The sequence below is a fragment of the Centroberyx gerrardi genome, chromosome 15 (assembly GCF_048128805.1).
Source record: "Centroberyx gerrardi isolate f3 chromosome 15, fCenGer3.hap1.cur.20231027, whole genome shotgun sequence".
Taxonomy (NCBI): Eukaryota; Metazoa; Chordata; class Actinopteri; order Beryciformes; family Berycidae; genus Centroberyx; species Centroberyx gerrardi.
This window is the reverse complement of record NC_136011.1, coordinates 10,684,510-10,699,688: the sequence shown is the minus strand read 5'-3', so window position 1 is coordinate 10,699,688 and position 15,179 is coordinate 10,684,510. Positions and strand designations below refer to the sequence as shown.

At 43.4% G+C, this 15,179-nt stretch overlaps 1 protein-coding gene across 2 annotated transcripts in view; it reads right to left on the bottom strand.

Moving 5' to 3' along the window:
- Positions 1 to 15,179, bottom strand: part of macrod2 (mono-ADP ribosylhydrolase 2) — a 399,869-nt gene that overhangs the window by 22,427 nt on the left and 362,263 nt on the right. For both annotated transcript variants that reach the window (XM_071897955.2, XM_071897956.2), the window contains exons 9-11: positions 11,194 to 11,272; positions 4,420 to 4,458; positions 2,678 to 2,737 (exon numbers count right to left, since the gene is read on the bottom strand). In XM_071897955.2, coding sequence (XP_071754056.1) covers positions 2,678 to 2,737; positions 4,420 to 4,458; positions 11,194 to 11,272 — 178 coding nt within the window. The remainder of the gene's footprint in view (positions 1 to 2,677; positions 2,738 to 4,419; positions 4,459 to 11,193; positions 11,273 to 15,179) is intronic.

Below are 15,179 nucleotides of genomic sequence, written 5' to 3'. Positions count from 1 at the left end.
TGTGCATGAATGTGAACGAAAATGTGAATTACGTGAGCGTGCACACACACACACACACACACACGCACGCACACGCACGCACACGCACACACACACACCCGAGTTACACAATCTTTTTCTCCGTTTCTGCTTTTCTTTTCATTAAAGCCAACTGGAGCAAAGCACAAAGAAAAGATAAAAAAAAGAACCTTGAAACATTCATGAGACCTGTGTAAAGTATAAAGGGCTCTAAGATGACCAACAGCTGTCATTCAAAGACCTCTTGCAGGTGAAAAATCTTGTGTGTGTGTGTGCTGTGAGTGCACGTGCGTGTGTGTGTGTGAGTGATGCTTGACAGTGTGCCAAAGTGTAAAAGATGGCATCCCAGGGAGAAGAGCCTTTGATTCACTGTGCCTGCAGAGAGCTTGTTTGAACACAGGGGGAAGGCTCTGTTGTGGCCAAGTAGGCCAGCAGACACTTATGCACTACTACTTAGGGAATACACCCATCCATCCATCCATCCAGTCATTAATCTTCATCTCTATGCTTGGTGCCATATCTCACCCTCTCCCCTCTCTTTCCTCCTCTTCCTCAGTTCTTTCTCAAGCCTAACATGCCAGGCATTGATTTCTGGCTCAGTGTTCACATTTTAGTGTGCCCTGTGACATCCACTAATCTCACTAATACCAATCTGATATCAAATAATAGACACAGTGGGGCTGCTTGCCAACTCAGGTGTGCCCTAAAGTGAATCCTCTATACTAGACCCCTCTGCCAGCATTCGGCTCTGTGTCTCACCCTTTCTATCCCCCCCTCCACCCCCACCCCCACCCCCACCCCACCCCTCTCTCTCTCTCTCCCTCTCTCTAGCTCGCAGCATCTGTATGCTGTTCTTGGGTTTCATGTGGATTACATCACAACGTGGCTCATCACACACACAGTGAAACTGTGGCCCTTTGCAAATACATTGGGGGGTTATTTGTAGTTGACTATGGGTTGAGCCTGGCCCTCTTTAGAAGCAGAGAAACACTGTCCATTAAATTTGACCATCTCCCCTGTTTATCAGTCGTGCTGGTCTTAAAAGTATATACACACAGTTAGTGCTGGTGATAACTGTGTGCTCCTCACTGTCCTCTCACTTTAGCCCACCAAGGCACAACAACAACAACAACAACAGCACTGACACAACAACCATAAATGTAGTGGTCGCTGTGTGTGGGACAGGGCGGACCTATAATTACCTCTAGTCCACTAACTGGTGTATTTATCATTGAACAACAGTGCAGAAAGCCTTAATGTTTTCTCTTCATCAGTATTGTGGCTAAAAGCCCCTCATGCCCGACCCCCGGACCCGGGGGGGTGAATCCCCTAAGGAGCGCATGTGATAGATCACACTGAGGCATCTTGGTCGACACACTACACAAGCTCTGCTGCAGAGTATAATTTATTCTAAAAACCGCTACACATATTGACTGTGCCAAATGGGTGACGCGCTGCATGGACAAGATGGTGAAATATGGTGTCCTGTTGATGTAAGAACGTCTAACAAAGGAGTGAAGTGTACTCTGTCTTGCTTTGAGAGGTCCTGCATGGGCCTCTTAAGGTCTGAAAATGTCTGTCTTACATAACTGACAGTCTGTTCTTGCAATTACCATCCCCTCTGCTCTGTGTAATCTTGACATCTGAGTGCTCTCTATGATTAATCCTTCCTATGTGCTACATACAATCAGACCTAACCTTTACAGTGCAGGCATTTAGTACAATATCATTTCGTTCCCTTCCTGCGAGAGAGGTTGTCTCAAGGACTGAGTGTTCCCATGCTAGAAAGCTGTGCCAAGGCCTTTTGTGAATGGATTAGTTACTATTAAGCTGCCGGGCCTGATAAATTAGGATTTATAAAGATTATTACAAAATACTTATGCCCTCCTAATGCTGGTGATTGAATTTGTGAATCATATTGAATTACTGCTGTGGATTATGGAAAGGTACGTTGAATAGGCGGGGGAAAGAGGGTGATGGTGTTTTGTTTAACAACACAGAATGTATTGACGCCCTTGAAGTGACTGCGCTATCTAGTCCAGTCTCTCTGCAGCTCATGTGCCTTACTCACAATCAGGTGGAAGGGCCATTTCCCCAAAGAAAACAACAATGACTGCTATCTTCAAAAATCCCCTGCAACCTTAAGGCTTGAAGACAAATGAATGGTGTACGATTTTAATTGCCTACTAACACCCTCCAGTGTAAGAATCTAATTATCTTTGGTCCATCGTATCGGAGAAGCCTATAATTGTTTCAATATTACACATCCAAAGGGGCTGAAACTGCAGAATAGCCAGATAATGGCTTCTTAAACAAGTTTCCTGCTAAGAAAACATTCTTTTAAAAAAGACCAAGCTTCATCTTGTATTCATTTCCCCAAAGAGGAACTTGGCACAAGAGAGCGATGGAGATTACTGACCAAGAACACACTCCATTACTTCATACACACAAAACAAATACGCTGTAAACACACCTCGATGTAGGTTGTTTCCTCCACCAGTTGTGCTACCTGGTGTGCTTAAAAAAACTACATCATTAATAACATTTGAATAGAAAGCAACCCACAAGTGGAACCATGAACACATGCATGCACAAACACACACACACACACACACACACACACACACACACACACACTCACACAAAGAAGCATACCTACCTCTGTTGCTGTCTTCACTCTGATCCCTGCTTTTGGATTTCTTAGATGGTGTTGTGTTACCTATAAAATAAACAAATGTTGATTCAATGATGTGGCCGGTCAAGTTTGCACCCTTAGACGAGAGGTGGTGAGAGTAAAGGTGATTTTTTGGCGAGCCTCACTCAGCCTAGCAGTGCTTATACTAACTTGGCCATTGTCTGTCTCTGCTGACCGTGCTACAAGAGCCTGGGGGAGAACTCGATGGCTCTTATGTTGTTTTGTTTTATACCTGCCTGACAAAAAATGACTCCTCTGGGGGAGGGGGAAAGAATGTGAGGCTTTGAGGCCAACTCCAGAGCACATTCTGGGACAAAAGCACCATTCCATGTGAGAATGGCAGTCATTTGAACCTTTGAATAGGCTCCAGGCAGCACTGAATCAAACCCTGGCTGATGGAGCAGAATAAAAGGCCAGTATTTGGCACTGGCGCAGAGGCCCATCAAACAAGGCCAAACTGGACCAGGGCAGGGCTGGCATGATGATACAACAGAACTAGGAATTACCAGGGGTTATTTCAGTTTGCTTGATATGGTCTGGTGCTATGTTATTATACTGTGTGCTGTGTGCAGTGTAAAATAGTTGGTGAGGAACGCAACGAGATAATCACTCAGGCACTACCAATAGGACAAACTCTTTAAAATGCGGTTCCTCTCAGCCAAGTCTTTATGATTTAGCCATTATGTGCACATTGGATCACTCTGGAATATCACATTTTACAGTGCACTTATAAAACAGACCTTTTATGTTCGCCCAAAATGGAATCTCATTGAAAACACAGATGCGTATAATTGGCAAATCATGAGGGTGACTTTGGGAGGAAAAACATTTTGATAGCACCCCGGGTCCCAGATCTCCGGTAATCCGAACACTTCCTCAGACAGACAGTAAAACTAACATTGTTCTCTGCTTAGTTGGTTGCACATGTACTATGACGTGTTCACGGGACACACCGGCTAGACCTGGCAGGCCTCTGCTCTCAATCCCCTTGTCCTCTGGAATAAATGCAAGGGGGAAGTTGGCACCTGGTGCTATCTAAGACCTACTGTACTTTGGAGAACAGTGCTACAGGCGGAACATTTTATCAAGCTTTTCATAAAAAATGACATTTTCAGTCTACCAAGGAGAAAAAAACACTGCTGCTAAACTCAGCCTATTGAGTCTATTGTTCCTGCTACTCAAACAATACACCGACTTCCATGAGCCGCTCTGTTTGTGCCATTGCTTATTCAGGACATCAGTGCACAGACAAATGTCAATAGTTTATCCCGATAAGCAGTATCTGGGAGTTTCAGGCCGTGTGCCAAGATGGTGAGGTGATAAAAGCATTATGCGCTGACAGTTGTGTTTGTGCTCTCGCCCGGCGTGTGCTGTGGAGGGATGTTGCTCTGCTGTTTCTTTGTCGTTCTCTTTAGGTGGTCTGAAGGCATTGTGTTTGTAAGCCGGATGAAGAGACCGGTGTTGGGAATTAGCTGTGGATATAAGCTCTTGTAATGTAATGTACCTGACATGAAGTATTTTTAACCGTGATGTGTGAGGCCTGGGATTCGACTTGTCACCAAATGAATAAACATTCAATTTCATCTGCCGCTTAAAACCTAGCAAATCACTGTCACAGGTTTAAGATATGGCACTCGCTCACTCTCTGTGTGCTTTTAAGGAGGTGTTAAGGTGAAAAGGCGACCATGAAATATTCTGTCACTCACCTCCCTTCAGCTGTCCCTCTGTAACCTCCATGTCATTGTCTGGCAGAAGGGAAAAAAAAGAGAGTGTGTCAGACCGTACTATTTTATAATGTACGATACGGCAAGTCATCACAGCCTGTCTCAGTGATTATAGAGTAGTTAGAGTACAGTGCGGTATATTCATGCCATACTACATGGCTGCCTAAACCAGTCACACGCTGAAAACACACAATCAGCAGTCTTGCCTCGGAGTGTGACTGAAAGTGTGAATCTACCAAAAGAAAACCCATCACATTCACATGTTCGCCAGCCTGCTGCTGTAAGCCTTTCACCTCCTTCTCCCTCCTCACCACGTCAGCTGCCATGCTAGAAACTCTTCCCTACAAGCCTTAACAGCCTGCCACCATTTCCCCACCAGACAGCCTTGAAGCTAGCGAGTTATTACGACAAATGAGGTGTATGTGTATGTGTGTGTGTGTGTGTGTGTGTGTGTGTGTGTGTGTGTGTGTGTGTGTGGGGGGTCACATTCACAACACATTCTTTTTCAATTAACCATGAACTTGTAGGCCCAGCACAAATTACATAAAACCTCCCATTTCCTCAAATTACAAGGATTTCAGTCTGGGGGTGGATGACTGCTCCTTTTGAAAAAAACAACAAAAAAAACAGAACTTTTGATTTTCTTGCTCGGGTAAGTCTATTGTGTGAGACAGACTGAGTAAACCAGAGGTGTTTCTGGGTGGATGAGTTGAGATGCACAGTGGGGGAGATGAGAAGGAGGCTTTGGATGCTGCCTCAGGAGGAACTGCAGAGTGGGAGAGGGATAGAAAGGAACTGTGGATGGCTGCTCACAGCTCCCTGCATCCCTCATACAAACACACACACACACACACACACACTCATGCACACACACTCTCAGATCTAGCACAGCTCAGCGTGCCTGAAGACACTTTGAGTCATGTCACTATATATGTGTGTATATATATGTGTATGGACGTGTGTGTGTACGGTATACACTATGTGTGTGGGCACATGCATGCCTGTATATGTGTGTGGATGTGCGTGTGTCTGTGCATGGGTGTGCTTGGGTTAACACGAAAAGGCAAACGTTAGCTTTGATGAAAGGCTGTTGTCATCTGTTCTGTAGAAGTGTAACCATCAGAGCTCCCTGTGGATCCAGGGACAGGCTTTTCTTTTGTATAACACTGAATAAAGGGGTACAGTGCATTAATCTAACCCTGCTTGGGGAAACAAAGGAAGGCCCACTGATACAGTATAACAATAGGGCAAGAACGGAGACATGGGGTGTTTCAGCTACTGCCACATGCTGTAATGTTATTAACAGCTCAACACAGTTGTCAACACAGTAGACTTATGTGACTTAGTCTGAGATAAAATCTGACAAACCGTCTCTCCTTTCATTCTTTACTTCCTTGCTTCCTTCCTTCCTGCCTTTCTTTCCTTCATTCTTTCTTTTTTCTTCAAACTTCCATGTGTCTCAAGGGCAGAGGGAAAGCAGAGAAAGTTACAGAGTGATCACAGTAGAGAATGTGCCACAGATGAAATTAAAAATATCATTCCACATGGGGAGATTGATGCGAGGGATTCATACAAGGTGGCTTGGTTGTTCAGCTCGAACTTGCTATGAACAGAAACACATGATCAGAAACAGTCAACCACTGATGAAGCTTAGGTAAGCTTCAGAAATGGCAATCAAAATTAAGTCCATCTCACAAGTGGAATCCTCCTAGCCGTTTTGCTTGAGCTTACTCGTCCCTCTAGCCTTCATGCTGATCTCTGGTATCTACCCATTCTGTTGCACTCTAGGTTGCAATGAGTATCCAGTTGGCAGAATGGTCTCTGCCTTAGGGCGACACCCAGAGCAATGGATATCATGGGTGTAGTAGAGTAGTGCAAGACCAGCAGTCACTTTACCTCCACATGAGTTTATGAACAAACAACCTACAACGATAACTGCCCAAAGAACTCCATAACCACCACCAGTGCTCAGTCTTTCATTGCACCTACTGCACAAACTTGTAGTTTACATATGTGAAGCTATGTAAACAAAAGTAAACAAAAAAATGAATGTTGTTACTCTGGATACCTTGGGCATCCAAAAGTGGTAGTTGACCATTTAATGGGTCATATGGAGGGTTGCATGCTAAAAAGTGAGTATAAACTAGCAAAGTAACTAACATGTTGTATGAGAAGTTAAAAGTGAATCTGGATATTTGCCAAAGCTGACTGAGAGACTGTGAATAGCTGATCCTGGCACTTGCATCCCTAACACACCATGGTCTTCTCATTTTCCTGCCCCCAGGGATCGCCTTGTGAAACCTACATAGGCTTCATTCTCACTCCTGTGAGTGCTCCTGCAGCCCTTCCCATCACAACAAACACCGAGCTGTCTGTCAACAAATTACAGGCTTTACTTCTTTCAATGCATGACACAAGCACCGGCAGGAGGAAAGCTTCTATTAGGGACAGTGAGGGGGTTCGCATGCATTGCAAATATGAACCACTTTAAGTGCCATGTAAATAAACGTCAATTGGAAAGTCAGTGAAACAGTTGGAGAGAATGCAGCAGCCCCTGCAGATCTGTGGGCTGTGTTAATATTGTCAGCACTGTGGCTGATTGAGGAGAATAGGAGATGGAGCCCAGCTTGTGGGCAGCCACCCAGATCATATTAGTGGAGGAGTGTACCAAGAATCAATTTCAACATGCTTTTACTCTCCAAAACCGCAGCTGCCTGACTGCCTCCATGCTTGCAAATAATACCCACAATGTGCCAAGGCATGCAAGTTGTCAATCACAGTCTGTGAACCAATCTGAATACCTAATAGAATCAAGGAAAATGATTAATGGCATGAATTAAGCTCTGTGTTTTAATCAATGAATGGTTTTATTCATCAATACTTTCAAGTTTTGGTTTATCTATCTTATTCTACAAATGTAACCATGGCGATTCATTAAAACATGGTTACCACTTCTAGGTGTATGCATTCCTTCAAACGACGCACTGATGGCCCCTCTTGGCCAGATCTCACAGCACCTTTGAGATGGGTACAGTTTACGGCTTTTGTAAGTAATGAATAGGTCATTATATCACTGGTTATGAGCTCATTTGGGGAGCCTGGTAATGGATGGTGAATGGTACTACAGAGGCGATGCTTTGTGTGTAGTCTTCCTGTGTGTACCAGTGTGTTTCCATATTTGCATATTTCTGTGCGACGAGTATCTACCTTTCCTTCACAGGGACCTGCAATTCTAAACAACTGCTACAAGTGCTCCTTCAGTTGATGCTATGTGAAACGGCCTTTGTCTATCTGTGAGGACTCATCATTATTCATCAAACAGCTGATCTTCTAGTGAATCTGCTTCAACACTGGTCACATACCACCGCAAAAATGACATTGGAAATACTTGAGCCATTTCCTCTAATGTTTCATTGTGAACCCTATGTTTAGAGATTTAATACCCGTGTGTGGGTGTGTGTCTCTGTTTTATATGTATATGATTGCGTGTGAGTGCGTGGGTATCTATGTGTGTCTTTGCTCATGTGCTTGCATGCATGTGTATGAGTGTGCTCGTCAGCACAGGCTATTTTTCAGTTTTCTTTTTCCTGCAGTGGCGCGGCCTTATTTGGCTTTCTCATACTGACAGCTTGTGGGGATGCACATTGTAATAAAGCAATTTCCTGTATGCAAATGCCCTGTTTACATGTTCCTACTCCAGTCATTGTCACTTGACAGATTGAATGAATATGAGGAAAGCAGCTATACGATGAAAAATGAGAATAGTAAGACTTCAATAAAAAATCTATTGTGCCTACTCTCAGCTCTAGACATGCTTGAAACTGATGTCATCGGGCAGATGCTGAGTTTCAGATACGCACACACACACAAATTACAGAAACATCAAGGCCACCATTCACAACGGCTCCATAACAGCTTGCTGATGGAGGAGGCGGTGGAGAAGCTCTACCTTGGCTAAATGAGGAAGAATGATAGAAAGTGGAAGGATGAGGTAATGTGCAAGCTGCGTGGGAACATGAGAAGTGTAAGTGAGAATGAGTGAAGAAGAGAGAGGAAGAGAAAGAGAGAGGGGGTGAGGTGTGTGTGTGTGGGGGGGCGATGTGACAGTGGGCTGTTGAGAGTGAGAGGATGTTGTAGGATACAGAAAGGTCTTAGGCCTCTGTGTGTGATGCAGTCGGTGTTCCCGCAAGATCCACCTGACTGGCTGTCTCTGGCAGTGAGGATGATGAGGTGTTCTGAAAGAGCTGGAGCACACCTGCAGAGATAATTCACAACCTGTGATTCACCACTGCCATTCTGCTCAGACTAAATGCAAGTCTTCTCACACTAAGGGGTTATGCATTCCCTCCATGGTGTAATCATACCAATCAGCCTTTCTTTCTCTACAGCACACCTATCAACTACTGTTAAACTCATCAAACTGGTGCAGCCAGGCTGCGTGAAACGCATGAATTCACTGCCTCACACTCAGCCTCAGTGTCTAGTCTATGATCACGGCACCAATAATTATGTTATTTTTGAGTAGTTCCTAATCAAGTATCTCAAAAGCACTATTCTTCATGTTTTATAGAGGATAGGGTGAAAGCTCTGAGTGTGTGCATGAGGTGAAAGATTTGAACAGGTGTAGGAGAGCATGGCATAAAAGAGCGGAGTGGGACCACACCTCAGTCCAGACACTGACCCTGAGTGGGACTGTGACACCTATTTAGCCATTTAGTCTGGGCCAAGTAATGGAATTAATATCCTCTCCAGCCCACATACACACACAATGCAGTGACAAAGGTGGCCTTGACCCTGGAGGTCAAAGGGCACATCACAGGCAAGACTGCGTGATGAGGAAATGCACTTGGCTTGGCAGCGCGCCGTGTGCTGCTGTGGCCTTCTGGAAAGATCCCCCACTTAATCACACCTTATAATATTGACCTCTGCAACCCTCATTAGCAACTCGTTGCCTGTTGGTAAACAATAGTTTCCTGAGGAGTTATCTTCTAATAATTAACGCTCAAAACTTTCCTGATTTCCTTTATGGCACAAGGCCCGTTGTTGTGCTTCTCCGCTGTTCTCACTCATGGAGACATACAGGGCAGTTATCCACTGATAGCACTTGTAAATGGCGAGAGCGATAACTGGAGAACAACAGCCCCGGAATCTCATCTCACAGCACTAATATGATGAGACGGGTGCTGGGTGCATGAGGGCAGGCAATATAATTACAGTCTCTCCCCAGAATGCAATCTTTCTGGGAAGAGTCTGGGCGGGGAGCGGGACAGATGACGGGAGCACAGGGGGAACAAAACACTCTCCGTTTGGGAGCCGGGGGGATGAAGGCCTGAGAGCCGGTATTCCGTTGGGGAGGTGGGGAGGGAAAAGCGAGGTAAATGGGAGATAATGCTAGGCTGGTGAAGGCAGCCAGCCTCTTTCAGCTCCCCAGCTCTTCAGCTCAATCCTCCGCGGAGCCTCCATCAGAGCTGGTGACTGCTCCTGGCCTCCGAAAAAAGATGAGGGTGTGAAAGGGGGAGGGAATTGAGAGAGAGCGAGACAGAGAAGAGAGTGGGAGTAGAATATAATGGATGTTTGTTTATTTCCTGGATGGGATCTGGAAGCAGTAACTGAGGAGGAGTCAATGGTTGCCATGCATCCCATATTTCTTAGTACAGGAGTCGGGTAGATTGACACAGAAAATTAAATTAAAGTTAAATTACATTAAAGTCTCATCAAAATGTCAACATTAATGTAAAATATAAGATAGCTATTTTATTAAGTGGTCTGACCATTTAATTCCTATTCAGGTAATTCACAGACAACATGACATTTGTTTTACCAACTGTCAGCATTAATTCCCACTGTGAATCTACCAAATGATCGTGTTGGTCCCTTGAATTTGTTTACATTTGAAGGTGTTACCTAAGAGTGACAGATCCTTATAACACTGCTTCTAGGAAATGAGACAGACCTTGCTTCACATGTTCCCTTGGATACACATGGTCTTCTCAGCTGAGCCTGTCACCCAGCAGTGGTACCAATATAGAAGTCACCCCCCACACACGCCCGATATTCATCCTGCAGTAGTTCTGCAGGATTTTGCCAAACAATTCCTCAATGCAGAAAAAAGCGGAGCTTCTATCATGGTATCTACACTGCCTGCCGGATTCCCTGCCTATCCACCTATCAGCAAGGCTGCCTGCCTAAATACAGATGGTGGGCGCTGAGACCACATACCACACAGACTGAGAAAGGAGGCCTTAGAGACAGCAGTCCTGGCCATACTCACCATACCATAGACTATACACTACCAGTCAAAGTTTTGGACACATCTGATTGAATGTACTATGTTTTTCATTATCTTAATGCCATTTTGATCTTGAAATGTGTTTCTTAGACAAATATAAATAGTTAAGTTGATGCCTATGTATGAATTTCTTTCCAAAGCCTTTGCCTTTCCATCAAGGCAAAGGGCGGCGACTTTAAAGAATCTAAAATAAAATAGTTTTGATTTGTTTAGCACTTTTTTAGTCACTGCATAATTTCATAGTTTTTTTATAGTTTTGATGTCTTTACTATTCTAAAATGTGAAAAATACTGAAAAACAAAGAAAAATGCATGTGTCCAAACTTTTGACTGGTAGTGTACCTCCATACATCAATTCATTCGCAATTACAGTGCAGAACAGCAACAGGCAATAGAAGAAATGTAATTTTACGGTCCCCCGCAAAGGGTTCATGAGCAGGACAAGCAAATGAAAGTAAACAGATGTACCTTGGAAGAGTAGAGACATTTTCTTCTTGTAGATGGTGAAATCGGTCTCGAGAAAGACGCAGAATATGACCCTCGTGTCCTGCACAGGGAGGGAGAGAGATGGGAACACCATTATTGTGGATGCTCATTTCAGGAAGGTCTTTGTAGGGGATTACACATGACAAAGAAGCTAAATGGACAAGTGAAGATCTGACGATAGTGGTCGGCACCAGTGGGACACAATCATAGCCAAATTACCGTTCAGAAATCCAATTAGTTACTCACCCAATCAAGACCACCCAAACTAGACCCTTTGAGACAGCTTTTAGGGAATATTACAATGCATTACATCAGAATGAGCAGTTCTGAATGGGCTCCTTGGTTAGAGGAGTGCAATATGCCTCAGTATCACACAAAGTGCAACTACATGAAATTGCAGCATTAAAGATGAATAGTAAGTACCACAGAGCTCACTGGCTTCAAGCTTCAATTCTAATTGTATAGTAGATGGGACAAGGAGTTTGTAATCGCTGTAGTTTTTCTGCTCAAACGCTAACCTGCAATTACAAATATATTAATTTTCTTCCAGCATATTTGAGTTGTTTTACTTCTATTTGTTAGCTCAGTTGAAATCCAATAATCCATTTTCCCTTTCACCCTCTGGAAAGATTGAAAAATAAATCCCTTACTTAGTCAACTGAATACTTGAATGATTTCTGCCCTAATGCACAAAAAGATGATAAAATTGGAGAGCATCGCATTCTGCAGAGTTCATTCAGTCCTCCAAACATATCGGCCAAATAATTCTACATACAAATGATATATAAATATGCCACTTGCTCAACAACAAATCATACACTCAGTGTTCACGAAACAGAATGAATGTTATTTCTTTGGTTTATTTATGACTTTTATCGCTATATGACTATCCACTAGCCATGTTCAATTTCCATATTATGTTAACTTGTCTAAAAAGCATTGAGCTGTTGGAAAGACTGCAGAGAAGGAGGTCACTTCTTTCACTTTCACCCTTCTCTAAGTGGGTGGAGCCTTGGGTGTGCAGGCACCAGCCAGAGTCAGAGAGATGCATTACACACCATGGCAGCAGATAATCGCTTGACTGAATAATGGCAATTTTACACAACAGCCGTAATGGTAGCCCCCCACCGTCCTCCACGTAGTGATAGTGGAGTTACGAGGAAATAAAGGGAGCTCACGAGCTTTAGCCCCATTCCAGCTCCTGCCCAACACAAGGATCTGATTCAAAGAGGCACCCTTCTGGTGTTCATACAGACATATATCTATTAATAGTTTATGATCCGTGCTTTGGAGTGAATGTTAGGAGCTGAATCGAGGATGGTAACATTTTATTTTGCTAGATGTCTTAGGGGGGGCTTTGTTCATATGATGTAGACTCACTCTCTCGACCCCTCACCCCGATAGAAAATGAAAGAAAGCTTTAAAGTCTCCTTTGAAGTCATGGGCTCGCTGACAAACAGATTGTGCGAGAAGTGATAATACGCCAAGATAGTGCATACCACTGGGTGCTAGAAGGCCACAGGACAGCAGCTCCCCAGGAATTTCCATTACTCTTTTATGGAGCTCCATTCTAAAACTGACTGCCCACTGTGAAACAGGATGAATCATAAATTCATGCCTTGCATGGAGACACACAGATGGGCATTCGCGTGCGCACACACACACCCACCCCCCCACTCCCACCCCCCACACACACACACCCTCACAGGCAGCATTAATGTTGATTTTTTTTAATGATTCTATTTCTCGTATGCTGTGTTTTATATAAAAGGAGGGCAGAAGAAATATTACTCTGACTGACAACTCTCTCTCTCTCTCCCTCCCTCCTCATGTTTCTCTTGCAATATGTCTAAGTGCTGTATAAGGGCTGTGCAAGTTTTTTCTTCTACATATCAAAAACACATTATATGGCCTTTGACGTATATCAGCAAGACCAGGATGCCAAATCAAACCAGAAATGCAGGTCAAGATACGACACTGAAATTCCGCCCGTATCCAAACATCATCGGCTGAGGCTTCTTAACAGTGTGAAATGAAGCAAATCTAATGCAACTGAGAAGGTGATCTGTGACTATTTCTTTGAGAAAGCATATTTAAAACTGTTGTCACTGTGACTGTGCCTGCTACAATAGTGTCACCAGAGTCAACCAGGGAAAGCTTATCTCCTGCATGCACACATACTGTAGGGTGATAGAAGAGGAAACCATGGACAGCTATGGCCTCACTTCTTCTTAACTGTCACATGAACTGAAACCAGTTGGAGAACATATGTTCCCATACACTCTCCTGCACCATATGGTTTTCATCATAGATACCATACAAAACACTTTTCATTTTCGTGAGACCCATGAAGATAACAAACTATGCTTCACTCCTGCTTTTCGATTAGGTGTCATATAGATGTTTGGTTAGGTGTTTGGTCCTATTAAAAACACCCCAACCAAAGGTGTTAGTGAAGTAGCAAGTGCAAATATTTTTTAAAAAGATTGGTTACACGTATAAAACTTCTCGAGAAGTTTCTCTTGAAGATGGAAAGATTTGTATAGCTGAAAGGTACAAAAAAAACAAACAAACATACAATTCTGGCTAATTAGTGTGAAAGTGAGCATTATTTAAATAGACACTACAGTGTAGAAAATTCTAATAAATACTTGATGTTATATTTTGATTCTAGTGAAGAGGCCCAATGTCTTGGTCTGAGGCTATGTGAGGTGTGTGTGTGTGTGTGTGTGTGTGTGTGTGTGCATGTGTGTTGAGTGTGCGCCCCGCAGAAGCCAAGGTTGAGAAAGTTAATGGAAGACTAATTAGAAAGCTGGGATCACTGCATGCAGGCCGGCCTGGTCATTACTCATCCCTGATTGGTGGGCTGTTGCCAAAGGGTGAGTGCAATATGATTGGGTCCCCTGGTTGCATATGGGAGGGATGGTCATCTTGACAGGAACGTGTGCTGCACAATAAGGTCTGAGGCTGTGTAGCTGGCTCGGCCTGTCGCTCTCCGAGTCGCGCTGGGTGGAGACCCGCCACCGCAGGGAAAAGCTATGGACTAGAAGGTTTTCAACAAAAACAGTCGGCTTCCTCAAACCAGGGTATTAGAATTTTTGTAACGCTATTATTGGCATGTGGAACATTAACTTTTTTATACAATGTTAGAAAAGCCTCATGATCAGTGTGGGGGGAAACGGGTACTCACATTACTTTTTTGTGGTAGAGAGTAACTTTACGTGTTTATCAATGAATGTAATCAGTTATTAATTACTTTCTCAAACTTGCATTTTGTTACTTTTGTTTTCTTTTCAGATGGTTACATTTTTAGTTCGTGCAAATTAAAAGGAAAAAAAAAGAAAGTATTGCGCTACATGGCGTTATTAAAAGCAGACTATGCAGTAGCTGTGGTTGGCGCGCGGTGGAGGCTATGACTAGCTTTCAGAGTGGACACAACAATTATTTCAGAACTTGGAAATATTCACATTACTTTGAACTGATTGAAGAAAAGGGTATTGTTAACTGTAAGCTGTGCATCAGGAAATTGAAAGCACTTGCCAGTGTGTTGTGAGCACTAGCTGCTGTTTATTTGGAGACCAGATATGATCAATTAAGGCTTCCTCTGTGATCTTACTAGTACCCAAATAAATGAAAGCCACCTTGATGTTTTCTTTAGATAAGAGTAGATTGGGTACTCAGTGATAATATCTATACAGTAAGGTGATGACATTTCCAGAAGACATAAGTTAAAGGAATGTTTTTAAGTGGGTAAGTATAAAGTAAGGTAAGTAAGTATAAACCACCAAGGCCTTGTGACAATACTCCAATTACTTTATCACTAATGAGCCCTCAACACTGTTCTGAGTAGGAGTTCAAATTTGAGTAGGAATAATGAAGAAATGTGAAAAACTTCGGCCAGTTGAGCTGCACAGTAGCCAACAAAGCAAGACTGTAGTTATACCCAGTACAGTATGAATGTGTTTATG